The sequence below is a fragment of the Penicillium vulpinum genome (genome assembly GCF_028829585.1).
Source record: "Penicillium vulpinum strain IBT 29486 chromosome Unknown utg000003l_segment0_segment0, whole genome shotgun sequence".
Lineage (NCBI taxonomy): Eukaryota > Fungi > Ascomycota > Eurotiomycetes > Eurotiales > Aspergillaceae > Penicillium > Penicillium vulpinum.
Window position 1 is genome coordinate 3633155 of NW_026643243.1, and position 27073 is coordinate 3660227.

General features: G+C 49.1%; 10 protein-coding genes across 10 annotated transcripts; 3 read left to right on the top strand and 7 right to left on the bottom strand.

Annotated features, from left to right (window-relative positions):
* Positions 1–1167: 1167 nt before the first annotated feature.
* N7479_006421 (uncharacterized protein) lies at positions 1168–1668 on the top strand (the record flags this gene model as incomplete). Its single annotated transcript, XM_057254115.1, has 1 exon — positions 1168–1668. One exon carries the CDS (start codon positions 1168–1170, stop codon positions 1666–1668), a length of 501 nt encoding a protein of 166 aa, XP_057107977.1.
* Positions 1669–2747: 1079 nt separating this feature from the next.
* On the bottom strand, positions 2748–4444 carry N7479_006422 (uncharacterized protein; the record flags this gene model as incomplete). Its single annotated transcript, XM_057254116.1, has 3 exons — positions 2748–3841; positions 3958–4223; positions 4290–4444. The coding sequence occupies 3 exons, from the start codon at positions 4442–4444 to the stop codon at positions 2748–2750; spliced, it is 1515 nt and encodes a 504-aa protein (XP_057107978.1).
* A 1212-nt stretch (positions 4445–5656) lies between these two features.
* N7479_006423 (putative ubiquitin-protein ligase E3 component (UBR1)) lies at positions 5657–12143 on the bottom strand (the record flags this gene model as incomplete). The annotated part of the gene is made up of 2 exons (XM_057254117.1): positions 5657–5924; positions 5986–12143. The coding sequence occupies 2 exons, from the start codon at positions 12141–12143 to the stop codon at positions 5657–5659; spliced, it is 6426 nt and encodes a 2141-aa protein (XP_057107979.1).
* Positions 12144–12828: 685 nt separating this feature from the next.
* On the bottom strand, positions 12829–13350 carry N7479_006424 (cytochrome b-c1 complex subunit 9; the record flags this gene model as incomplete). The annotated part of the gene is made up of 4 exons (XM_057254118.1): positions 12829–12888; positions 12966–13041; positions 13096–13181; positions 13342–13350. 4 exons carry the CDS (start codon positions 13348–13350, stop codon positions 12829–12831), a joined length of 231 nt encoding a protein of 76 aa, XP_057107980.1.
* Positions 13351–13659: 309 nt separating this feature from the next.
* Positions 13660–14328, top strand: N7479_006425 (putative RNA binding protein Pym; the record flags this gene model as incomplete). Its single annotated transcript, XM_057254119.1, has 1 exon — positions 13660–14328. One exon carries the CDS (start codon positions 13660–13662, stop codon positions 14326–14328), a length of 669 nt encoding a protein of 222 aa, XP_057107981.1.
* A 588-nt stretch (positions 14329–14916) lies between these two features.
* On the bottom strand, positions 14917–16880 carry hem14 (oxygen-dependent protoporphyrinogen oxidase; the record flags this gene model as incomplete). The annotated part of the gene is made up of 3 exons (XM_057254120.1): positions 14917–15717; positions 15795–16508; positions 16575–16880. The coding sequence occupies 3 exons, from the start codon at positions 16878–16880 to the stop codon at positions 14917–14919; spliced, it is 1821 nt and encodes a 606-aa protein (XP_057107982.1).
* Positions 16881–17362: 482 nt separating this feature from the next.
* On the bottom strand, positions 17363–18866 carry N7479_006427 (mRNA-binding protein NAB2; the record flags this gene model as incomplete). Its single annotated transcript, XM_057254121.1, has 2 exons — positions 17363–18389; positions 18451–18866. The coding sequence occupies 2 exons, from the start codon at positions 18864–18866 to the stop codon at positions 17363–17365; spliced, it is 1443 nt and encodes a 480-aa protein (XP_057107983.1).
* A 1329-nt stretch (positions 18867–20195) lies between these two features.
* Positions 20196–21896, top strand: N7479_006428 (cytochrome P450; the record flags this gene model as incomplete). The annotated part of the gene is made up of 2 exons (XM_057254122.1): positions 20196–20920; positions 21008–21896. 2 exons carry the CDS (start codon positions 20196–20198, stop codon positions 21894–21896), a joined length of 1614 nt encoding a protein of 537 aa, XP_057107984.1.
* Positions 21897–22711: 815 nt separating this feature from the next.
* Positions 22712–24163, bottom strand: N7479_006429 (uncharacterized protein; the record flags this gene model as incomplete). The annotated part of the gene is made up of 1 exon (XM_057254123.1): positions 22712–24163. The coding sequence occupies one exon, from the start codon at positions 24161–24163 to the stop codon at positions 22712–22714; it is 1452 nt and encodes a 483-aa protein (XP_057107985.1).
* Positions 24164–24827: 664 nt separating this feature from the next.
* On the bottom strand, positions 24828–26876 carry N7479_006430 (glycerol kinase; the record flags this gene model as incomplete). Its single annotated transcript, XM_057254124.1, has 4 exons — positions 24828–25406; positions 25475–25641; positions 25690–26675; positions 26743–26876. 4 exons carry the CDS (start codon positions 26874–26876, stop codon positions 24828–24830), a joined length of 1866 nt encoding a protein of 621 aa, XP_057107986.1.
* Between the last annotated feature and the right edge of the window lie 197 nt (positions 26877–27073).

The window sequence follows — 27073 nt, forward strand, 5'->3', positions numbered from 1 at the left end:
AGCTGGTACCTTTTGTGGGTATAGGGGAACCTAGTAAAAACCAACAAGCGTCAGCAAAAGCTGGTGAGATCCCATCCCAGAACTCTATCTAACTATCTACGGACGCTGGCGTGCAGCCAGCTCCCTATTCACGTGTGTCCGGTTAGGAACCTCACCTGTTTTTTGCAGTGTGTGTGTATTCTGCGTATGGATGCTCGAGGTGCCCTGCACTGAAAATTCATTCAGAGTGGATTTGAGGAGAATTGGCTGTGTCAGCTGTTGGAATGGATCAAGTTGGAGGGATCAAGTTGGCAGCTTTTGTGGGTATATGGGAACCTGGTTAAAACCAACAAGCGTCAGCAAATGCTGGTGAGATCCCATCCCAGAACTCTATCTAACTATCTACGGAGGCCGGCGTCCAGCCAACCTCCTATCCATATGTCCGGTCAGGAACCTCACCTGAATTTGTAGTCTGCAGATGTAGTATTGGCTTGCTAGAGGACTGCAGTTTGCAATGTGGTGAAGAAACCGTGGACGCTCGGGCTGACCAGTTTTGTTGATTTTCCTTGTAGTATCGACAAGGGGTGCCTGGTAAGCGAAAATAACCGTCAGCGAAAGCTGGTGTGAGATCCCATCGCAGAGCCCTATCTAACTACCTACGGAGGCTGGCGCAGGTGCATTCAACCTCCTTTCCATTTGTATCCGCTAGGAGACCTCACCTGAATGATCAGTGTGCAGATAAAAGCTTGAGTCTTTGCTTTCAATGGTGACGAGGGGGTAGAGGTGTCATAGCCTGTATATCCTGAGTTGCAGGATGTGTTTTTCCTTCATGACGGCAGATGCCGTTCCCACAAATGGGGCAAAAAAATGCATAGATCCCTAAAGGCAGAGGAAGAAAAAGTTTCCCTGCGTCAGCCAATGGACTGGTGAGGTCTTCCACTCGATGTTGGATCCAAAAGTGAGTTCTCACCTGGTATGAACGGTCATCATAACATTTCCTCCCAAGACGCATTCATGAACATAAAGGTCATATCAAGCCAATTCAACATGCATGGCAAGCATGAACTGGGATTCTGGTCTCTTCAGGGCTGCAATATATTAGCTGGGTAACAGGAAAGCAAACTCATTGCTGCGGACCATGAGTTGATGACAAGGGTAGACGCATGATAAGAGTATCAAGAGACAGACATGATGCCATGGAGTTATGGAACCACGACAATACCAAGAAGTGCTGGGATCGGAGATGGAGGGGTTGGGAAGGAACAAGAGTGGAAGGAACAAGAGTGGAAGGAACAAGAGTGGAAGGAACAAGAGTGGAAGGAACAAGAGTGGAAGGAACAAGAGTGGAAGGAACAAGAGTGGAAGGAACAAGAGTGGAAGGAACAAGAGTGGAAGGAACAAGAGTGGAAGGAACAAGAGTGGAAGGAACAAGAGTGGAAGGAACAAGAGTGGAAGGAACAAGAGTGGAAGGAACAAGAGTGGAAGGAACAAGAGTGGAAGGAACAAGAGTGGAAGGAACAAGAGTGGAAGGAACAAGAGTGGAAGGAACAAGAGTGGAAGGAACAAGAGTGGAAGGAACAAGAGTGGAAGGAACAAGAGTGGAAGGAACAAGAGTGGAAGGAACAAGAGTGGAAGGAACAAGAGTGGAAAGGCACTTACTTGCCAATCAAAATGGTCGAGTCGACGTGACCAGCTGGGAGTCACCAAGATGATCATAATATAGACGCGTAGTAGAGATGCAGAAAAAGAGAGGATGGTGGAGAGATGATGACCGTGAAGCCATAAATGATAAACAAAAGTACAAAATCCCAATGGGAGGCTGGAAAATTGATGGAAGATAGATGGGAAGATGGAGAGAAGAGGGATGTAGGAGGAAAAAAAAAAAAGGAGGAGAAGAAAGGAAATGGGGGTATTTATATGTTGAGGCCGGGGACTGAAGCTGGGGGTTCCTCCCGTTTTGAGGGAAATAGCTCTGTCTCAACTAGGGAAAGTGCCACCGTTAAGTTAACATGACCCATGTCTCGATACATCTTATAGAGACAACCTTCGTGAGGAGATACGACAACGCGGTCCAGGAATCGGTCTAGAGAGTCCAGAATCTCGCATGATATCTACCTAGGCCGATTGATACATATTTTGTAGATTGGTATAGAGATATGATCCATTTATCGCCATCTATAAAGGCGAGATACAACAGCTTCTGAAGACGGAGACTCAGCCTTAACTAAGAATCCATGGACCTGTCAACCAGGTAGACTTCAGTCCAGGACCCATCTCCCACATGTCCGATGCCGAAATTATCGACGGAGTACATTGAGACACACAAGCAGTACTTCGATGCAGCTGTCCGCAGCAGTTTCTAGCAGACAATACCGTCAAATAGAATACTAGAAACATCATCGGAGTACTTTGTTATATGTAATGTCTCCGCCGAACGTCATCCCTATCAAATGAACTGGTTATTCAGAGTGACAGGGTCCTGCATCGTCAAAGTAAAAGGCCGAATGAACGGTTGGGTACTTGCGTATAAATATGTGGAGTACACATGTATGGATATGACATGCCATGTAGTCTCCATTACATTCAGGGATGGATATACAGAAAAGAACAAAAAGGAATGATACAACAGGTTGTAAACACTGGTTTGATGAATTTGGTAGACAAGTAGACAAAGCATAACATATCAGGGTATAAAATAGCTTCAAATTTCAATTTCATAGTAGAAAGTACACAGAAAGTCCAAGACATAGCATCGGTAGCAATGACACTCATGAAGCCTCCTTCTTGCGACCCTCGACAACACGCATAATATCCGAGACACTGTCTTTGTCACCCTTCCTCTTCTTGGGCCCACGCTTTCTCTTTTTCCCGCCTCGCTCGTCGTCATCAAAATCGAGCAGGGGACCATCGTCCTCCTCTTCTCCGTCTTCGTTGCGACTTCCTCCGAAACCCATATCCATATCTGCGGCATCCATGGCCTCTTGGCGGCGTGCCTCTTCAATGAAGCGCTTATGGCGAAGCACTGTCTCAGAAGACTGATCTGGTTCGCCCTCTGCCGAGGGAGAGCTCTGTCGGAGGGCTGCTGCTCGCTTGAGGGCAGCAAGAATGGTTGGATCTTTAGTGAGGGGGTTGGATCGATCAACGGGCTCCTCCTCTGCTGCAGTCGAGGGCCCAGTAGCAAAGTAATTCTTGGGTTTCCCAGGTGCTGTTTCGGGGGCGGTAGGTTTTTTCTCCTCTTCGGTGACAGAAGCCTTTTCAGGTTTGCGAATAGTCGAATCTGCAACTTCACCATCTTCATCAGATGATGAGCCGTCTTCAATTCCGGCGAGAGGATTGTAATCATCACCGACACCGGCAAAGATATCGTCATCGTCATCCTCGGGTGTCACTTGTGCAGCAACACGGGCAGCAATATCAGCTGGAACTTCCATACCGAGTGGTGCGAGACTCTTATCGGGCATCATAAGGTCTCCCGTGGCAGGCATAGACGCTTCAATCGGCTTATCAAGCCATCTAGTCTTCCTCTTCGTATTTCCTTGCGCATCAGTAATGAGGAGCACTTCGCGTCGACGGCCGGTCTCATCACGTTCCACAAACCGCTTCTTCTCGGGCTTCCCATCGCTCAGCTTCTTGAATTTTGAGCCGAGTATGGACTCTGGCGGCGGAGCAGGCGCGGCAGCGGCAGCATGGCTCGCCCTCAACTCCCGCAGAATTTCATCGCGGGTCTTGGGCCTAGCAGGCGGCGGTGCCATGGTCCCCTTCTTCTTTTCTTTATGTTCCTTTGGTGCAGCAGCAAGCTCTTCCAGACTCTTTTGTTGGCCCTTCTCTTCCATCAGACGCTCAAATTCCTCGTCTACGTCTTCTTTTTCGGGGGTGGCGCCGGTTTCTCAGCCGATTGCGACACATCCTCGCCAGCCCTGATCCTTCTTAGCAAATCCATATCCAGTCCTTTGACCATGTGTGTGCTTTCAAGATCACCTCCAACCCCGAGGTCTCGGCGGAGTTTGTCGAAGGTAGCCTGGTCGATTTGTCCCAACTTAACCATATCCTCTAATGCCTTGATGCGCGCCTCCAGGCCTGTGCTGCTCTCATCCTCTGCATTGCGTAATTTTGCACGATCCTGATATCCAGTTGGTAGCGAGGTACCCTTGGGCGCGGCGGAGGACTTGAATCGCTTGGAAGGTCGATCGCCCTCGCGGCGTTGCTCGAAGAGCTGGCGAGCGAAATCCACACCAACTGAACGTCTAGAGTAATACCACCGCTGTTAGCTTCATCCGAAATGATAGCAATCTACAAATCAAGCGACGTACGGGGTCATGGGAATACTGGACCGCATTCGCGATCCCAGGGACCCACCTGGGGTTGCGCCGCCACGCGATGCATCCCGACCAGGCGCTGGGCTCTGGCCCGCGGGTTTTGACGATGACTGGTCGGCTATTAGCCGGCGAAATTGTTCGTTATTCATGATTCGCGAGCGTAAACTGCTAGAGTTGAAGTCGAGAAAGGCTCATGTCAAGAGGTGAAGATCCCGCTTGGCACTGATAAGATAAGACTATCTCTAGTTTGGAGCATTAGGGAAATTTACCCTAAGACAACCTTGGAAGACAGGCAATCTAGCATCATTTCCCTAACAAGTGATACTTTTTAGTATAAGCAAATGGATGGACCTGGCCACGGTTGTCGTTGGCGACATTGGTGCTCTGCCTCTTGGATCTTCATCTACCCTTAGCTTGAGTGCCGTGTGATCTCAAGCTGCTAGATCGCCTACGAGCGATGACTTTATTATTATTATTATTATTATTATTATTATTTTCAATTAATACTCATGCTTCATTCAACGAAACAAGCTGGGCAACATGGAGTTGTTGAATAGATGCTGCCAGTCAGTGTCCCCTGGGGGGGGGTTAATGATACTCATCAGATTCCTGCCTAGGTGAGGCCTGCTTTGATAGTTTGATTGATTATAGACTATAAGTGGACGCGACTTATGGTGAGCCTTCGGGATATAGAAAGTGTATTGGGTATTAATATATATTCTATACATGTATTCCTGTAGACGAGGGATAAACAGAAATATATTTTCTAGGTACACCGTTCCGCCCAACTAAAATTTGTGAATATTTCTAGCAATTACAACATTTCGCCGCTATTATAGAACAACAGAAACTGCGAGTGCCAACTGCTCATTGGAAGAGATATAAAAGAGGAAAATATGTAACTGCCTGGATATACATAGAAAAGCCCTGCATGGTTTACGCCTTCCCGTCTTTTTCTGTCGCCCGGTTATGAAACCGAGAAGGGACCTCGAGAAAATATATCCAAAAAGAATATTTCGTAAGACTACTAGAAGACTGCCAGAAAGACATCACAACGCCGTATAAGCAGTCGGCGGCTATTCTTGTAATAATACATTCACAAATTCAACCGAAATTTGGGTTGAATGTAGCCTGATATTTTTTTATCATAACTACCAAATGAACCCATTGATATAAAAGCATGTCCGATATACAGTAAGAATGAGACAAAAACATAGTAGAAATGCATAGACGAAAGGAAATGAAAAAAGCGGCTAAACACACAATCACGATCGTTTCCAATTGGCCATCAAAAATTCAGAACGTCAGAAATCTAAGCGCACGCACAACGATCGCAAAAAGAAACCGGAGTTCTGTGTTCATTAAATAGTCTCCCAGCCTCCGTTGTTAATCTCTGACTCCAGCTTGCGGCTGATAGTCGCAGGGATCGAATGCGAGAGCCAGACATCGCGTAGTAGCCGGTCGTACCGCTTCTGATTGAGGATAAGCTGGCGGTTGCGGCGGAGGCCGGGGTCGACTTCGCCGTGGCGGTCGAGGTAGGGCGCGTAATGCCAGGATCCGTTCGTATTGTGTAGGTAGAGAACAGTGCATTTGCGAATATTAATGAAAAGACCGATGTTTTTACCGCATCTATTATAAAAACTTGGTTAGTTAAAGAGTACTTGTAAACAAAGTATGAGGGAATACTGACTTTTGAAGATGCTGGTTGCAGCCGCCAAGCTTGTTTGTCATGCAGCAGACTGCCTGTGAGCAAAATATTTCGCCGCAGAATAGACAGATACTGGGATCAGTGAGCTCCTTCTTGGAATTTGGGCAACGGCGACGGTTTGCCTCTTCGATGAGACTATCGAAGTACTTGGGCAAGCCAACAAGCTCAAAGATAGCAGGGTGCGACAGACTAGGCCAGAGACGGTGGTCTTCGAAACGGATGCCTGAGCGTGAGGCGTTCCAGTGGAAGATCCATCCTGAAATGACTGCATCGAAGGGGCTGTTTGACTTGCGTGCGGGCTTGACAGACATGAGAATCTCATCAATGGAAGGCAGCTGAAGTGCTTTGGTCAGGCGCTCAAGTTCAGAGGACTCCACATCAGTGAATCCAGTGTTAGGGAACTCCACGCCGTGCTGAACATGAAGAAGGATAACTGCCTTGCGCAGGAATGCTAGTCCATAGCTCGTAACAAGTCGTCGGACGGCAAGAATGACGCTAGGAGTGGCAGTTTCCTCTCCGTCTTTGACGTAGCCACTCTCAGCGGGGAAGGAGGAGCCCTCGGCCCGGCCGACAGAGTTCGCCTTGAGTTCAGCAACGATCGAATCGAAGAACTGCTTGGTCACTCCGAATTGCTCTTCAGATACATCAGCAACCATAAAATCGTCCTCGGGGTGGGTGGCAAGTTCCTCCTTCAATCCCAATGGCCAAAGAATGAAAGTGACAGCGACCTTAACAATTTCAGCCACGAAGCACATCCGCACAAGATGCCTGATATCAATATCAAGGACTGGAAGCAGAGACAACGATGATTCTGCGAGGAACACAAAGGTATCCACAGCGAGCAGAGGCTCAATATTACGGACATCATTGAGCAAAGCTGTACCGCTCAAGCAAGGGTGCCCGACAAGTAGCTGGCAGATCTTTTGACGATGCATCTCCTGGAACTCATTTGTTGGAGGGCTTTTTGATGATCCCGCCGAGTGAAGACACCCAACCGCAGCATATGTCAACACAGTCTCTGATAGAACACGCAGATGGGTAAGCGTCAGTGAAGGAATTGTGTCCAGTAAAGTTGAGCCAGGCTCTGACTCGACACCACGCTGCGCGATCTCCACGGCAGCAATGCTGAAACCAAAGCTGCGAATTAGAGAATCAGTGTGTACAAGATCTTCATTGATGTTCGCTTCAGAAGTGTTGTTAAACATCGAATTGACATGGTTCGTCTTGAGTGTCTTCTTGAGCCGTCTGTAGATCTGAAGTAGTTCCGACATAGGGCTTTCTGGGGGACTCAAGACCTGTTGAGGTGGGCTAGAAGGGGAGAGGTCTTCGGCGGGAGGGAAAACACCTGGCATTGGCATGCGCGCTGGTGTGATGTATTGTGAAGGAGCAGTTGCTGGGAAAGGCAAGACCCTCAGCTGATCGATATCACTAGAAAGCGGAGGTACTAGAGTCTTAGACAAGTAATCAATAAATATGTCGGTGTATGGTTGAGGAGAGGCCTTCTCCTTCTCCATAAGGACTGGGAAGTTTTGCTGTTGGTTCAAGGTGTGCTTGAGGCCCGATTGAATCCACTGGTCGAATGATTCAGAGGGGCTGAGTGGAACAAGGGGAGACTCTTCCTTGCCCTTCCAAGTGATGGGGAGGAATGCATTTCCGAGAGCTTTGCAGAGAGGGCAAACAAACTCCATGAGGTTGGTGTTCTCGGGATGGTTACGCGCAATTTGCTGGGTGTGTCGTCGGTGCGTCGCCGTATAGTACTGTTCAAAGCAAGAGTAATGCATTATATGCCCACAGCCAGTAGTCACAGCCCCACGAAGAGTACTCTTTGCATTGAACCCTTTACTTAGTCCAATCTTTTCGCTGATGACTTCACCACCGGAAGAATCAAGACGCTTGATGGTAGTATGGTTCTCTCCGGATACGCCAAATGGCCGCACGTCTTCAGCGGACCTATCCAGACTGGTGGGTGTTCTGAGCACCTCACGAATTCTATCGGGGTCCCTGATATCGGTCTGTCGGAGAATCGTGCTGTCTTGAACCAAGGCAAATGTACCATAGAGCCTTGAGTCGCTGGTCTCTTCCTGACACAAGATACATGTTCCGCTAGGATACTTCCATAGCTTCTTTTCTGGGGTAGCGCCTGTATCAGACTCAAGATCGCTGAAATCTTCTTCGCCCCAATCGATGTTACCCTGGCTGTTCAAGAATTGCTGCTGCTGCTGCTGGAACTGCGCCATGACCTTGGCTTGCCTCTCCAGTGCTTGCTTCTTCTTGACCTCCTTGTCGTTATCTGCATCAATCGCAGGAGAGTTTGTGTCGATTCGATCGAAGGGGAATTTGAGGGATGCAGTGGCCGATGAATACGTGCGAGGGCGCTTTTGCCACAGTCGTTTGAGTATGTGTCTGATTTTAGGGCCAGATGTGGCGAATTCCGGCGTGACGGAAATTCTCTCCAATAAACCAACAATGGTTAAATGGCCAGCCTTGATCTCTCGGGTCTTTGACAAAGCATTCCAGTTAAATGAATTGGAATGCTCTTCTACCATATCAGTCTCTTCGGAATTATCTTCCAAGACTGCTGCAAGGATAAGATGCAGAATCACTTGAAGGAAAGTCTCAATACGTGTCGGTGGGATGGTTGGTGTGCACTCTTTCGATGAGATAACATATTCCAAACATTGGTGAACAATCTGTGCAAACAGCATCGTTCCGGCGAATCGGGGGAGATCTGAGAACACGCCGAAGCTGATAGGTCGAAGTTTGGGCTCAAATACAATGTCAGAGGCGTTCTTGCCTGTCTTTTTCGCCATCCATTCCTTGTAAATGTTCTCTGCTTCGTCTCTTTGATTCTTGGTATAGTGCGCGCTGTATGGATCAATAAGGTCGAGATTTTCCGGCTTCAATTCAAAAGTACCAGAGTCACTCATGCCCTCAGGTGGGCGGAAGTTGGCAACTTCTTCCAGCACATCTTGGAACATGTCCGAGTCCAGAAGCTTGTCGCTAAGTCGGGTCGAGAGATCGGAGAAAGACAGGGGCTTGAAGCACAAGACATGAGCGATGTCACGCTTGATGTTTTCGTGGGTGAGATGATTGCTGTCATCGATGGCGGTCAAAGATGTTCGGTCCGTCAGTAGGATCACCAGGAGATGAACAAATTCCTCTGCCACATCTACAATCTGGGTATCTTCGTATCCAGGACGGGATACATAGTTCCGAGCCATCCATTCAACCATACCAAAACGGTGTGCAATGGAAGCAAGAACTCTGCTAGGATCACAGGTGACCAGGGCAGTCTGGAGAAGGAAAATATCTCTATAGTACGCAAAGTCGCGAGAAGAGACGCCACGGTACTGCGACATTTGATGCCGAAGACTGAGACCATTGCGAACCCACATACCAGCCTTCATTTGTGCCAGCCAAGCACAGACTCGAAGTGGATAGTCAAACATGGCTAGAAGCAAGTCTTCCGGCCCAAGTGTAAGCAAAACATCATCAACTTTACTAGGGTCGGCAGCCTTGGCAGCATGGATCTGAATCCTCGCCGTATTGGCAGCGTCAAATAGAACGTCGCGCATAGTCTCACTGCTTATGTCTCGTCCGCATTCAATAAGCCACGACAATGTGTAGTGAAGGGCGTGGTGGAAACTGATGGATCCACGTTCCACCACGAATTCAACCACCCGATGGCAGGGGACTTGGCCAGAAGGACCGACCTCAAAATCGAAAGGTGGCAGCAGCTTGAATCTTAATTCATCCTTTATTTCTGCCTGGTCGAATCGCTTGCGTTCTATACCGGCTGAATGGAGAATCGTGGTAGTAGTGGTAGTCTCGATTGCCCTCAAAAGGTTGTCACCGTTGTCCTTTTCAGGGTCGCGGAAAGACTCGCAGAATTGGCGGCAAAGTCGGTTGATCTCCCGCATGAGAATTGATGCACTGATCCAAGCGTCGGTTTCGTATTCAACGTGTTCACCAACAGCGCGGACATTAGGGCAAATACCCTGCGACAGCTTGACAAGATCAAGGAATTGAGGAAGATATTGCTCCTCGGTCCGCACACGGTGCTGGACATATTCGGATTGGAGAAGGTATCGGAGATCAAGGAAGAAGTGATAGAGACGTCTGTTTGTAACCGAGCCAGCATCAAATGCCAGCGTAGCGTTGGGGTCAACGGATTGTGGTTCACCAACTTGTCTTGTAGTTAAGAAGGTATATAGAATAGACATCACCTTCGTGAGGAAGTTGCCTCGCACAACAATCTCTTCGGTAATAGAAGGCGTCGTGAGAAGCTGTAATGAAAGGTTGACAATCGAGTGGTCCGGCTCTCGGTCCGCGATGAGGTATAGTTGAGCGAGAGCTGTGTACAACGCAGACAAACGAAGGCCCATAATGCGCTTAAACTGAGGGACATTGACAACGGTGCTGATGTAAAGATCACGCAAGTCGGTTCGTGTCTTCTTCCACAACCTCAGGTCATAGAGCACCAGCCAATCTAGGCGAGTACGCTGCCATAGGTCTTCATACGGAGGTACTTTTTCACCTGGGGCGGGAACGGCTGGCTGGACTTGCCAGTGACTGTCTGTGTTCGAAGGTCTTTGACGGCTCGAACCAGGAGTCTTAGGAATGGGGATATAGCCAGTAGGGGTGGATTCGGGGCTAGGGCTTTGAGATGCAGACGGGCCTCGTTCGGCGGAGGACCGATCTGCGGTTTGAGTTGGTGCTGGTCGAGGAGGTGGTGGCTGGGTGCCAGCAAGTCCGGCGAGAATACGCTCCGCTAGAGCAAGTTCTTCATCTGCACCCGCCAAGATCATATCTTCGTCATCTTCCTGATCACGAGTGAGTTCGATGTCCATTTCATCATCATCTTCATCATCAGCGTCATGTGCCTCGACATAGTCTTCGTCTTCGTCTTCTTCTTCTATAACGTCGTCGTCAAGCATATCATCTTCGTCATCATCCGTGGTTAAGAGGACCTGACCATGATTAGGCAAATTGATCATGAGCGTGCGACCTGGAAGGTTCTCAGTCCGCTGATGATCATCAATGCCCTTCATGCCGATATCTTCGTTATATCCACCACTGCCCTTTTTCCAAGGTGAAAGCATTTCCTCGCAGATGATTTGTCTGAAAATTTCATTGTCTTCGAGGATTTCACAGCCGGCAATATCAGACAGCCACTCCACTATCGTTGCGCACATTTGTTCGCGGAAAGTATCACGTGCAGAGCGCACCGTGACAGTGACCTTGATCTCCTCAATTATCTTAGAAACACCTAAGAGTCTGTTCAGGTCCTTCGAATATTTAATCACACTGCGGCCAATATCGTTTGTTTCATGGGCCCGCGCAACGCCAAAGCTATCTCGTTCACGACAAGCACGTGTGACCTGATGAGACACATCGCGAATGGTATGCTTCTCGTCATTCCACAGCATGACCGCAAATTCAGGTTCTTCCTCCTCTTCATCGCCAGCACCATACCAGTCCGGACGCAACCGAGAGGATTCCTCATCTTGTCTGATGCCCTCGGCAGTCTTTGGCAGCCGCAATTGCTCCGGGGAACAAGAGATGACATCACAGAAGTAATCGAGCGCACGGGATATAGTCAAGCGGATCGAGGCCACAAGCTCAGAAGGCAATACCCGCTGCGCCCGTTCCTTGCCCTTGGTATTGCCACTATCGGTATGAATGGCGCAGAACAGTGGAAGGCGCCATGCTTCGTCGTCACCGCAGTCACAGCAGCCACAGTTTCCAGATGAGAGCGAAATCTGATATTGGTGTCCGGTGTGATCCGAGGAATCGAAGCATCGACTGCACAATACGCACGTATCATCTGCAGCACAGGTCACGCATCGGTATGTGGCTTCCCCAGCACGGAAAATATGACCGCAGCGCTTGCCCCGCGCTGACTCGCTGTACTCGGCCCCTTCCCGGGCACCTTGAGCCTCCGCCAGTTTCCATGGACCAGTAGGAGTTCCTTCTGGGAACAGCTGTTGTACTAGATCGTCGTTGTGTCCGACAAGCGATCGGAAGAGAAGCTCTAGCAGGTCTCTCTCGGCAGCAGGGCCATAGCGGAAGTTGTGTTTCTTGGGTAAACGGAGAAGACCATCACCGAGCAGCTTCTCACATTCCCCTAGCATGAGCATGATTTATCGTTGTGGCCGGGCTATCGTAGCGGCCGCTCGGGCTATCACAAGTGAGTGATGGAACGGATGGCCGTTGTCGCGACAATGCGCTGAAGGTAGTAATGGTCCGACGCAGGTGATTTCTCCACGGGTATGCAGGCAAAAAAGGAAATTTTCAAGTGAAGATTTCAAGAGTCAGCCGGATCAAGCAGGGTTCTCAGATGTAGTCCAAGTTGCTCACACACTGATACTTTGTGGTGGGGGGAAGAAGGTAAGAGCAACGGGTGAGTGGACCAATACAGGCGAGCAGATCAGCACAGATACGGTGAAGTCATACGCAAATTCGAATGTGGAGCTTAACATTCGACGGTCTTAAGGTCAAAACACAAGAAGAAATCAAACTGTTTGTTGAGATCGGAAGGTAGCATTTTTCACTATGACATCGATGGAACCGGCCTCTCTCAGCAAACGCCAAACGCCACAACCATGCTATACGGCCTAACCACCACTTACAACACGCCACCATTTGAGAACATTTGAAGATTTAAAACAAAGATTGAAAGTCAAAATACAGATTTCCATCTATCGCATACAAGCCCACATATGGGATGAGAAATAACAGGCACTAGCTTCGCTTCAGGGCTGGCTTTTCCATGCCCCTTTACCCGCGGTAAGATATACCCAACATCACTTTCGGCAAGTCCATCTACTCATCATCCTCCTCCTCCTTAACCATATAGCGGTGCTTGATGTCCTTCCATTGGCGCTGTAAGGTGAGAAAAATGGTCAGCGTGTGTCCTAGCCTCGGGTATTGTAGTCCATCAGGAAAAGAGGTTCACATACGCCCTGGTTCCAGCTATCCCAGACCTTGTTGGAGGTGATATCGAAGGCACTGTGTTGGTATTGCTTGGTCAGTGTTCTGTATAAGATGTATAGCATGTCTTGACATGTTCGGAGACTGGATGTAACCCACAGCTCAAAAGCGAAGGCGCCGGCAAAAGCAGTGGTCAGAAGGACAGTGTTCTTGCGGATGAAGGTCCTAAACACAGCGAAGAGTGCCTCGGTTAGATTTCAATTGGACGAATTTCATCGCGATCGTAGGACCTAGGAAGGGGAGACATGCGAGTAGATAACGTTTGCGAGCTGTCATGCGAGAGGTAAGTCAGTAATGGACATGACAGTGCAAATAGGAACACTGGGGGAGGGAATATAGACATACGCCAGCCATTGTGAGAGATTGGGGTGTTTTCACACGACCTAAATTAGAGGATCTGACAGGAGGATGGGGTCAACGAGAGTTGAAGTTGTGAGGTTGAAGTTGCGAAAGGCTGAATCTGCGGGAATTGCCGGTCCGCTGATTGGCCGGGCCTCCGGCCTTCCGCACTCAACTTTCAATGTTCGCGTTATTTTTCTCTTTTAATCTTCAAAAGATATTGATCTTTACCTTGGAGCTTGACTCTGTCAAGTTGGTGTCATATATCTATTATTTTACCAACTTCATTTCACAAATTAGACCCTACACACCACCCACCTCACCATGTCCTCCAACGTCGCTAGGTCCGGCATCACCACCGACGCCCAAACCGGCGAACGATACATTCCCTCCTCAGTCCGTGCCGACGGTTCTAGGCGCAAGGAGATCCGCGTGCGCCCCGGCTACAAGCCACCCGAGGATGTCGAACTATACAAGAACCGGGCTGCGGCAGCATGGAAAACCCGCGCAAAAGGCGGGGTGCCCGGTGCGGAAGGATTGAGCAGCGAAGACGACAAGACCAAGACCGCAACAAAACCTACAACCGCTGCCACCACTGCCACCACTGCTGCCAGTAACAAGAACGCTAAGCGCCGCGAGGCCAAGCGAAATGCGAAGCAAACTGACGAAGCCGGTCCCACCACTGAGGGCAAGGGCGTGGAGTCAAACAACTGGCGTGCCGCCGCACCTGCACCCGCACCCGCACCTGCAGAAGAAAAGCCTGCCGAAGAGCTTGTTGATCTTGAAGCCGAGAAGGAGAAGAAAGCCCGCAATCTGAAGAAGAAGCTACGCCAGGCACGGGATCTTCACGATAAGAAGCAGCAGGGAGAGGCGCTGTTGCCTGAACAGTTGGAGAAGGTTATAAAAATTCAGGAACTGGTCCGGCAGCTAGATGTTTTGGGCTTCGATTCTAATGGGGACAAGAAAAATGGGGACACCAATGAGAATGCTTGAATGGCTTTTTGAACCTTCTGACACGGTGTCAGATTAAATTCAATATCCCATATCCATGTGTCGAGTATATGCCAATATACATAAATTTGTCATCAGGGTTCTTGCAAGCACCCTGTGACATCTGTCGGGGGCCCCCAGACTCTCCTACATCATTGCGCCAAGTGATCGGAAGTGGGATGTGAGAAATATTACCTTGCCTATATGGCAGGACACATTGCAACCAATCGGTTACAGCCTTCCACGCGCCAGTCGCTTCACCTGTGAGGGATTCCGGATGCTGCCACATCTCTGCCATTCTCTCGATCGAAGGCCCGGGGGCTCTCGCCCTTGACCCTGACAGGATCAGAAGAACATATTTCACAGATGGATCAAATCCATCGTTTGGTTGATCGACTATGGGCTGGCAGTGAATTAGGCATTATACATAGAGCATTTTATATCCGGCCAGTGCCGTCGATTTCCAACTTATAACGAGAAAAAAAAGCTATTATTACAAAGATACATACATATACTATACATGGCTTGGACCTTCCCTTGTGTACATCCCCAAGCGCAAATAGCAAAACCACCCCAATCAGTCATATAACATCAGATTTTGGAGTCGAACAGTCGAACAGGAGGCATCACAATGCCACCCTTGAGGTTCCAGCGTTTATGTTCAAAGGAAGTCCACGGACGCCATGGACTGGGCTCACTGTTGAGCAAGTTTCTTCCAATGCCATAGGTGGCAGATAGAATACCCTGCTTGACACAGTCTCCCACACTTACGCCATTATACCAATTTCCTGCGAGAATGAGCCGTCCCTTGTACTCACTACGAACTGTGTTCGAGAGCTTATACATGCGGTCCAGGTGGCCGACTGTATACTGGGGAATGGCATCCTTCTGAAGACGACTCCGAGCGACAGTTGGGGTATCAGTGATATTCATGTGTCTTTTGAGCATGTCGCGGGCCATTTTCACTGCGGTGTCGTGGTCTGGATACTCTTCGAAGCCATCCCAGTAATGTCCGCCTAGCATGACAGTGAGTTTCGTTCCAGGGGCAGAATCTTGGCTGACTTCAGTTGACGAAGGATCCGGTCCGTTCCCTACACTAGACGACGAGGCGAAAATGACGCCAAGTCCACATTCTGGATTCTGCTCGTATGGTATCGATCGTGGTATGAGGTATCCAAAGCCATCCTCCACAGGCAGAAGGTTAGGATTTGGGTAATAGAGATTGACGACCATTACAGTCACGGCGTAATTCTGTTTGTGTAGTAGAGATTTGGCCAGTGCACCCTCCGTTTTGGGCAGGGCCTTCGCAAGTGCAACTGGAGGAATAGTGGAGATGACATATTCATAACGCAACCCCTTGATTTCACCGGACGTAGGTGACCGATGTGCCATCTATTGACAGTCAGCGTCATTGCCGGGGCCCAGGGAGCTCAGGGATAGAGCATGGTAGTACAGAAGAATTCACATACCGCAATAATGCTTTGCTTGTTCCATAGACCCAAATCAGTGATCTCCGTGTTAATTTGGAAGCGCACTTTACCGGATGCTTCCAACGAAGCGATCAGTGCTCCAATAAGCTGACCAACTCCCCTCTTAAAGGTGAAAGTACTAGCTCCAGCCGCGAGGACTTCTAAATCATGCTGACGACGTACTAATTCGGGGCCTGCAGGCATAACATCTATGGCCATAAAATCATCCATATTCCGGGTCTTTGTTTTGGAGAACGACCTGGAGATAAGAGATGCCGTAACTCCACCAGAAACAACCCCACCGACGCCCCCGACGCCTCCCTCAAGGTTGCGGACGGCACCCAACAGTGTTTGGGCACTCAATCGATTGATATCACCAGCATAAATTCCATGGTATACAGCTGAGACTAGATTATCCGCAACATTGGGACCAAAACGACGTCCGATGAAGTCTGCAACAGACTCATCCTTCGCCCATTCAGTTGGGTGTCGGGGTGGAGCGAAGATATCCTTCACTATCCCTGAAGGAAATTTGCTAAATAGCGGCTCCTTCAAAGTATTCACGAAACTGTCAAAGTTCTCCGCAAAAGAAAGCTCAGGCTTCGGCGCCGGCATGCGAACAAGATGGTCCGGGTAGTAGATGTAGCGATTCTGGGCCGCGGGGCTCGTGTTCGGGGTAATAATGAGATCTTTGTACAAGCCTAGATTTGTAGCCTTTCAAAATAAGTCAATATATCAAGCTATTTCAATTCTAAACATGTTCACGCGAGCAATGCTCACCAGGTAAAGCAGAGGGAGTGACCCTGGCAGCGAGCTTCTCAACGTCCGCGGCCCATACTCGAACACGATGTTGCCACCATCGACAGGGATTGTTTCAGAGCCGATCCAACCTCCGAGCCGGTCTGTCTTTTCAAAAAGATTGATTGATTCGCATGTGGGGTCTTGCGCGAGTTGCCAGGCGGCTGTGAGCCCTGTGATGCCACCGCCAAGCACGGCGGCATGATACGTGCGATTTTGACCATTGAGGAGAGAATTCAATTGCCGTTGTCCCAGTCTTAATGTTCTAGAGGCATATGGTAGCCGCATTTCTGCTGATGAGAGTAACCTTCGATTTGCGGTTGGTCAGAGAACTCAAGCTAAATGCGAAGGTCCTCGGAAGCTTCCGTTCTTACTTAAGCTACGCGGGGAACCTTGGAACCCCTGGAGCTGCACTGGAGCCCCCACGCCCAGGCCATCATTCTACTACAATAATCCTATAAGTTTGCACAATGATTCATGAGACATTCGCGAATTTGTTCTTCGCTTCGGTATTATTCTTTTGAAGATCAACGGGGGAATCTATGAACAGGACAGATAATAGTATCTGAAACAAAAGCAAATGCATAAAGAGTATCAACGCCCTTCCCTCCAGCCATTCCTCGTTCATTGATCAAGATCGGGTTGTACATGGTATTCTTCGCTTCGGAAACAGACTGTTGTGGGATGCTTGTTTTTTCTGGGTTTGTTTGTTTGGTTTCTTTTTATTTTGGAACAGTGATTTTTCTTCATTTCAGTCATGTCAGGCGGAGTCACGCGGTCACCTCATTGCTCTGGGTGTTCTCCTCGGTCTCTGGCTTAATCAACTCTTGGGGTCCATCCACATCCGTAACAAACTTTCGCTCGCTGACATGCTCTCCAGAGCGTGGAGTCCACACCTTGTCGGTGAAAGCACCGCGTTGGCCCTCTGCGTGCTTGTAGGTGCACTTGGGGTTCAGGCAGGGGTTAAACTTGCAGGCAGTCTCAACATGTGTAAACTTGCATCCTTCGGTCTTGCAGTCGGCTCCATTGCGGCAGACTGGCATACTGGGGTGCTTAAAATGACATGTGGGGTTGGTGCAGTGAGGGAAGAACCGGCACATGGCCTCTGCCTGATGGGCGGATCGCACTGCTGGTGAAGGGTGGCGTCCAGTGCATTTCTTGTTCTTGCAAGCTGCGCCGAATGAACAAGTATCAGAAGGGTCGATTGAAGTACCTTCAGGGGCAGCAGGTGATTGATGGGCGAACGGGCAATCCTGTCGCGAGCACCGTTGGTTGAAGCGACAAACACTGTTGGGGTTGGTTTCATCCTGTTCACCACCCGCTGTGCTGTCCATATCCACATCTGCTCCTTCTGCCGCTCTCGGCTTATTGTAACCGCCGCCACGCTTTCCTCCACGCTGGCCACCTCGCTCGACCCGATTGAAGAGTGAACGACCTTGAGGATTGTTCTGGGAACCAGTTTGAAAAGCGGGGTTAACAGCAGGTGGCATGAAGCCAGGCATGAATTGAGACATCATCCGGGCCTGTTCTTCCAACATCGACATAAGTTGCATCTGGTTTTCGGGGGTCATCTGCATCATGGGGCTGCCTGGCATTCCCATGGTACGGCCACCACGACCATTTTGCTGTCCACTGCCTCTCATTTGACCCCGGCCATTGTTACCAATGCGCCCATTTCCTTGTCCGCGCACACGATGTAGGGCTGCATCCGAGCCACGATCCAGGTTTCGATTGATTTGGTTCAACATTCTTCCCTTACCGCCTCGAGCGTTGCGCATCGCTTTCGGTCCGGTGGGGCTATTAAGGAGCACTGTCAGCATGTTGTAAATATTAGTAGAAAGGCATGGTAAAAACCTACATCTCGTTCCCGGCCTCACTCATCTCGGCATCTTGGCCGTTGCCCTCACCAAATGGATGGGGCATCGCTTGGGCTGAGTTGTCAAAATCCATTGCTGAAGGGTTCAACTGTCCCATGCTAGCATCGGTTGAGACTGGAGCAACCCCATTGATCTGTTGGTTCAATGTCTCGACTTGGGTAAACAGCCATTGTGAAAACTCGAGTGCAGCAGTGTCACCCTCTTGGAGGCCAAGGAAATCATTTGAAAGTTCGGTGGCGATTTGCTCTTCGGTTTTGCCGTTGACCAGCATGAGAACGATATATTCGATCAGTGGTGACTCTTGGCCGTCACTCCAGCCCATCTCCACTAATTTCGGCTGGATGACATTTGCAACTGCTTGTGCAAGAGGTGTGCCCAAGATAATTTGAGGAAGCATGCTGAAGGCGGTTGCGAAGTTAGGGAAAAGTGACAGGTGGGTGAGAAATTCACAAAGAGAGCAGTGCTGATAAAAGAACTTGCGCCACCCGATAAAGGCGTGTCGAATCTGATCAGCGCAACTAACAATGAGGGGCGAGGATGTGATGAAAACGGTATGTAGTAGTGGTTAGGGTTGGAGGAGAGATAAGTTGATGGGCCAGTAACAGGTTCTGGTAGAGAAAGCAAGACTTTAGCAAGCAGATTGGAGTGAAGCTAAAGACCCGATGACCAAAACGGATGTTTGATCACGTGGCTGTGTCTGTCCGGCGGTGAAGTGGGGCAGTACATGCACATGTCCCGTCAAGGTCGATTTTAGTATCTTGGAATGGTATTAATCAAAAACAAGAAATTTCGCTTCTAATGAATCATTACTTAATAGCCAGATGGAAGAGATAGAAAGGGTGAACTGTTGAAAGAAATAAGTAGGAATAAAATTTGCGTCTACGAAAGCACAGGTTTATATATTCACAATGACTATTGTTCCACTACAAGTCAATACGAGCTTTGTTATGAATGTATGAACAGGGTTAAATGGTTTCTACACACAAAGAGAAGCATTCAGACAGAGAATTCATGGTCAAGTGATGTCCAAGAAAGGAATAGCAATTGTCTCAAGGTTTCTATGTATAGTGGCCTGAGGCATGAAGATATTAGGCCCGATATATCAGGCCTTGAAAAGATTTTTGCACAATATGCACAACAATACTCCGTATGCAGTGCAGGGACGTTTAAGTGGCTGCAGGCTACAAAGCGCCGTCGATCTCCCCTCTCGGAATCATATGCCATAATCAACCCATGTCTACCGAGGTGCCATGTCTTCACCATTCATCTTCCCCAGATCGTCGGGTATCCCCACAATATACATACAGCGTGAAACCGGGATAACAGACCCTGGTGGGGATCCGTGCCTATCCCAACCCCATATTGCAATACCTGATATATAGATTACCGAAATATCAAAGCAATAAACGGGATCAATGAACGAAGCATGGAGTCACATAATGCGGGGTTCGCAAGCACGGCTCCTTTAGGCCATCCTCCTACACCTGTTTGGGATAAAGGGAACACATATAATTGGACATCGGAAACTGAGGTGGTTGTGCCCCCAGATTGATTGATACATGCTTTAACCCGTATGGTCCACACCGTTTGACAAGTTCGTGTTCATAAACCAGCCTTCCCTGTGATATATTAGGTAACATATCAGTTATTTTTCTTCATAATCTGAACGTGCCTCTTCGAAGCCAGAAGCGAAACTAAATTCAGTTTGATCTAGTCCAACGACACCATGATTGAAGACCTCCTCGCAGGGACGACACTCAGTCTGGCCTCCCTGTGGCTTCTGGGAGTATTCGTTGCATTTTGCGTATTCCGCAAGCTTCAAGCCTCAGCACAAATCGCCCGTCTCGGTGTCAGAGCTCCCAAAATCAGGTTCCGTCTCCCATACGCTCTCGACTTCATCTTCGAAGGCTATCAAGCCAATCAAGTGTACCGCGACTTAGAATTCTGGGATACAAAAGTCAGGCACGCAGGAGGCCTAACAAATGCGAAGACAGCCGAGCTCGATGCTGGGATTTCCACCCGCATGGTCCTCACCAAGGACCCAGAGAATATCAAGGCACTGCTCACTGGACAGTTTGCCGACTACGGTAAGGGTGAGTCTTTCCATCGGGATTGGAAAGAGTTCCTAGGCGACAGCATCTTTGCTACCGACGGAGAACTATGGTCTCGCTCCCGCCAACTCATCCGTCCCATGTTCGTGCGTGACCGCATCGTCGACACAGAAATATTCGAGAAACATGTTCAGAAACTCATCCCGCTTCTCGGCGGCAGCGATTCACCCAGCAGCAGCAAGGTAGTGGACGTCGGACCACTCTTCTTCCGGTATACCCTCGATGCAGCAACAGACTACCTGCTCGGCAAGGGTACAGAGAGTCTAGATAACCCCGCAACACGGTTTGCCGAAGCATTCAGATATGTGCAACAGCGTCAATCGGAATATTTCCGTTTCGGGTAAGTTATACTAGATCCTGTGCAACGCAAGCACAATCTGTAATTGAAGCCTCGCAGAGCCTACTCTAACATTCAACCCCGAAATAGAGTCTTTAGTCGTGTCATGTCACGCACCGAATTTCGCAAGAACCTCAAGATAATGGACGAGTTCCTCCAGCCCTACATCCAAACTGTCCTCGCCCACTCAGCCGACGATGAGAAGTTTGCAAAGCAGGAAACCTTCCTTGATGCTCTAGCCAAGTTCACCCGCGACCCCCGTATCCTCCGTGACCAACTCGTCGCCGTCCTCCTCGCAGGCCGTGACACCACAGCCGCGACACTATCTTTCTGCCTCTTCGAGCTATCACGAAACCCAGAAGTCGTCGTTAAGCTGCGCGACGAGATCCGCGATAGACTCGGCGTCAGCGCTAATGCCCAGAAACCCAGCTACACCGATCTCAAGGAAATGAAGTATCTCAACGCAGTGCTACACGAGACAATGCGTTTATATCCAGTCGTGCCATTCAATGTCCGCTACTCTCTACACGATACAACGCTCCCACGCGGCGGTGGGCCAGACGGGTTAGCGCCTGTGGGTGTACGCGCAAACTCGCGGGTCATCTACTCGACGATGCTGATGCAGCGAGATCCTGATCTGTATGATGGCCCAGGATCGGAGAACTACTTCAATCCTGGGGAGTGGATTCCTGAGCGATGGGTTTCCGGCTGGCAGCCTAAGCCGTGGCATTTTATTCCGTTTAATGGTGGACCGCGGATTTGTATCGGGCAGCAGTTTGCTACTATTGAGATGGGGTATACTGTTATTCGGATATTGCAGGCTTATGAGCGCATTATTGCGCTGCCTATTGGCGGGAAAGATGAAGTTGAAGATCCGGTGCTTCGGTTTGAAGTAACCCTCAGCCCTGGCTCCGAGTTGAATTGCGTTTTCCTCAGGGAGGGTGAAGAGCCTGCGCGCAGCACCGCCAAGGCAGCTTGAGCTATGATTGATTTCTTCGAACTATAGTATGATATTACAACACGAATCTATTTCCTGCCTTTAGCTTTTGGAATGAAGTGGAATCTATATTGCTTTTCGATTTTTAGCAGTAGGAAGATCTCAGGGGAAAGGTATCCTTCATAAAACCTGTTCTATGATCACCATACAGGCTCCACTTCCAATTACACCATTATGTTCTTCTTCCAACTCCATTCAAAAGGCCTAAACATTCCCGATACAGCCGAGCGCGACGCGGCCCAGAAGACAAAAATTGCACTAATCTTTTACCGCGTACCTAGGTAGCTATACTTACTCGATTTCCTCTGCCGGGTGGAGTTTTCACATCTTAGCTGCCGCCGCTTTTATGGGGGCGCTCAGAGTCAGGCTCACTGATTGCTCACTGATTGCTCATTTATTGTTCACTGATTACTTAGAGACTTCTTACCTACCTGCATATGTAGGTAGTCTGCACTCAGACTATGCCCAAAGAAGCACTTTGCCCCACAGTGATATTTATACTTGCAACTGCTTTGCTCGAACTTTTCTCTCTTCTTTTACTCTCTGTACTTAGTATTCTAGTTGAAATGCACTTTTTTTAATCAAAGAACTGGTAACATTTCCTATAGCTTTCATTCATCATGGGCTTCGCCCTCAGTAAAACCGCATGCTTTGCGGTATTCCAGGCCACTGGACAGCTAATAATATATAAAAAATACAACTCGTAAGGGGTATGTAAAAGATAGACAAACTAAAGCTAGCGGCAAGTCTCCCGAAGGTGCTAAAGCATCCGGCGATAATAGCTCAAAATTCCACATTCACACCAATTCCCATCCCTCGGCCACCAGATCATCAAGGACAGCACTATAAGCAAAGACCCCATCGCTCAGATGAAAGAAGCCGGATACTCCACCTGATTCAATGTCAACGATTGGGGCGCCGCACACACCATCAGAGATAGCTTCATCAACATTCCCAAAAAGAAAATTCACCGATCTGGTATCCCATTCTGCAAATTCGAGTTCGGGATGGCCAGCTGGACGTTTCGGTTGCATGGTTTGGGTGCCGATATTCATCATGCTAAAGAGCCCTGAACTCATGCCGTCAACTTCACACCATGAGCCTTGGGAGATTTGGGACATCTCTAAGAGGCGAGTGGGTGGTTTGGCTTGAAAGTAGCAGGAATTAGTGAAGCTAGACTCAGCAGCGGGTGTTAGCTTGACGAGAGCGATGTCAAGCTTAGGTCGGACATCGATGACCTCGCCAATAAGATCTCCTCCATTCACAAATGGGTGGTATACTTCCTCTGATGAGAGAAAACCATGATTGGCGACTGTCAGCATTTCTTCGCCCCCGAGATTGCGAATTCTGATACCACACGTGGTTGCAGCGTTTGCCAATTTGGTTGGGGCACTTGGTAGCCCAAAACCACTCTCGATTCTACATCCTGGTGTAAGAACCGACCGCCGAAGGTAGTTTGAGTCATCTTGTGGTGCAGCACTAGCAGCCGATACCTGGGATGGGTCAATGAAGCGAGGGCGGGTAAGGCTGCTCATGGTGCTAGAAAACGATTCATCTCCATGGTGGTAGAGTGCTGTTCGGCCTGCCACAACTCCGGGAAGTGATTGCTTTTCGTAGCTCCGGCCATCTCCAAACTCAAGTTCGAAGATAGTCCAAGCTGGGAGAAAAATAGCAGCTCTCACACGAGCAAGTGGCGCGATGGCAGTAAGCACAGCCACTGTTTGAAGCTTAGTCGGATTAGTCAATTTGGGCCACCGGACAGTAGGACAGGGATCGGCGATACGAGGATTCGAATATCCAGACAAGGGGATCGGTTCCCTAAACATCTCACCGGGGCGCACGAATATGACAGGCATCGTTCCAAGGGTCAGTGGTATTGGCTGGGGTGGAGAGGCTGTCTCCATACAAATAAGCCACCCGGAGATGTGCACTAGTCCCTCCCCAAACTTGCTACGGATCCAGGTCCAGTCCTGACGTGAGGGGTGGCGGAACTTGTGGTTTTGCTCGTCCCAAAGCGTGAACGGCGCCATGTCATTCAAGTGACGTGCACCCCAGCCGCCGGGATTTTCCCAGCGTTTTTGTTCTGGATGGGAATGGGGGACCATATCCCGTAAGTCTTGGGTGTTTTCTCGGGCATGAAGCGGACTAACAGGCGCATTCTCATATATGTTGGTGTAGGGTGAGCTTTGTTGGATACACTGAACTTGTGGGGATAGGCGGATCGGAGATGCCATCGGAGTTTCTATCATGCTGATTGCTGAGAAGTTGATTAATGATCACTGCTGCTCGACGACAAAGATTCAGAGTGGCGTAGCTTCCAAGGTTTCGATCTTGAGCCGTGATGAGCTAACCTTAGCCTGTTTACCGCCTTAGGTAGGCAGGCACAGGTCAGGGGGTCCTACTAACTTTGCGTGCAAGTATCCTTTGTATGGAATTGCCATATGAAAGATACTTAGATACTTAATTTGGCAGTTTGTGATCCGGTGAGAATTTGTTATCGGCTGGGGACCACCAACACCTACCCGGTATTGGTGAGCTTGCGCTCCTTGATACTAGGAACCAATTTGACAGGTCGAGCCTCCTTGATGGATGAAGTCTCGATAGGGATATGCTACGTAGTGCTGAATCCAAGGCTATCCATTACACGATTGATTTGAGGGATGCCAAGAGTGGCGGCGTCAGCCAAATCTGCAGACCCCTGCAACAGAATCCGTGGCACGAACCCCGCGTGGGATATTGGGAGGATTTGACTAGATCGTTTGAGGCAAAGTCCAATTTTCCGTAAATTAAGATCTTCCGTACATTATGTTCATTTATCTTCATTCATAAGGATTTCATGAAGTATTAGGTTCCGACAATTCCGTGGCCATATTGGGACAACACAACAAATCATCAAATCCAATACTAATACAATTAGTAGCAATTCGACTGTCGCTTCTGTAGCTTCCTAAGTCTCTGCAAAATCTCCACTTTCCGTAGCTCCAAGAACAGATCCTCTTCGTCTGCATCATCCAAATCACCCAAAACACTCCCTATTGCCGTTCGTACAGGTGAAGGTGGAACTTTGATCTCCTTTATCGAGACCCGAGCCCTTCCATTAACAGTCGTGTTGTATGTAGAGCTCTTAATCATATCTGAGATCAAGAAATTATCCGAGAAGTGCGTTGCCTTGCGCGGAGGGAGATCCTGAATCTTCGCCTGTGCATATGTCTCGCCGTTCGTATCAATAGCTCCGCCTTGCTCGGTCCTCTTAGATCCCACCCAGCCTCTACTCATTTGCACAGCTTTTTCCCATTGTCCAAATTTGGTAGCACTCTCTTGTCGCGGGACTTGGGGCTCAAAGACAGCACCGCCGGAACGATTGATATCGCGTAGCTCAGCGAAGTTGCGCCAGAGTCCAACAGCGAGACCGGCTGCAATTGCTGCACCGAGAGCTGTAGTCTCGCGCATCTTGGGGCGGTAGACGGGGATGGATATCAGATCTGCTTGGGTCTATATTTGACGTTAAATTAGTCATTATTCAAATGACCATCGAAGTATAAGACAGTATAATTTCTTACCTGCATTGCCAAGTCTGAGTTACTCATACCCCCATCGACAGCCAATTCAGAGAGTGTATGGCCACTGTCCTTCTCCATTGCGTCTAGAATTGCTTTAGTCTGGAAGCAGGTTGCCTCCAGTGTAGCGCGTGCGATATGGCCCTTTTGGGTGTACTGAGTGATTCCAACTATACACTGTCAGATAAAGTATAATAGTCGGGTGATAGCAGACTCACAGATTGTTCCTTTTGCATCATCAATCCAATAAGGGGCAAATAATCCACTGAAGGCAGTGACAAAGACACATCCGCCATTATCTTCCACTGAGTAGGCAAGGTCATTGACCTCCTTAGACTCCTGGAAGAAATTCAAGTTATTCTGCAAGAATTTGATTCCAGACCCAGCAACAGCAATGCTCCCCTCAAGCGCATAGACAGGCTTCCCTCCAAAGTGGTAAGCTACTGTAGCCAGCAATCCATGTGTCGAGAACACCGGCTTGTCGCCAACATTGTATAAGAGAAAGCACCCAGTGCCATAAGTGTTCTTGGCCATTCCAGGCGAGAACCCTTTTTGCCCAACTAATGCCGCAGACTGGTCTCCCAGACAGCCCATAATCGGAACCTGTGCCAAAGCCCCCGAAGCAACAACCCCGTATCCCATCGCATCGGATGAGGGCACAATTCTAGGCAAATGAACCTTTCCCCTGATCCCAAAAAAGTCCAGAAGCCTCTCATCATACCGCAACGTCTCCAAGTTTACAAACATAGTCCGCGAAGCGTTTGTCGAATCCGAGACAAAGACGTTGGCAGCCACGCCACCGTTCAAACGGTATACCAGCCAAGCATCAACGGTACCAAACGCCAGTGTGCCGCGGTCAAATGCATCCTTCACTCTTGGGACATGCGCCAGCATCCAGAGCAGCTTTGTAGCCGACGAGTAGGTTGACAACGGCAGACCACAGAGTTTCTGAAGCTGCGCTGCCCCTGGTTTCTGTTTCAGCTCTGCGACGATCGCCTGAGATCGTGTGTCCGTCCACACAATGGCATTGTACAGGGGCTCCCCAGTCTCTTGATCCCAGACTATGGTTGTTTCGCGCTGGTTGGTTATTCCGATGCTTTGGATGCTGCTCCGGGTGTGGCCCTGCTCCTCGAACTTCTGGACGGCTTCTTCGATGCAGGTCTCTACTGAGGTTACGATTTCGAGGGGGTCATGCTCGTGCCAGCTAAATAGAATTAGTTTGGTTCCATGTCGGGCTTTTGCTTTAGCTATCAGATTGGACTGGAACTTACCCCGGGCTCGGGTAGATTTGGGTGAACTCGACTTGATGCGATGCTACTGGCTCGCCTTCGCGGTTGAATATCAAGAACCTGGTGCTTGTCGTGCCTTGATCGATTGATCCCACAAAATTGTCCGAGGGCTGCATGGTTATGGAGAGTTATAGAGTAATCTACGAGGGAGGACAAATAAATCGTCTATTTGCGCATGACACGAGACGTTGAAGCTTGGGATACAAAGAAGCGCGGAAAAATTTGAGTTACAGCAGGGGACCCCAAATAGATAAACAAAATTCTTGTACAAAAGAGCTTCACAGTCATACAGCGGGGATATTGATTCAAGTAA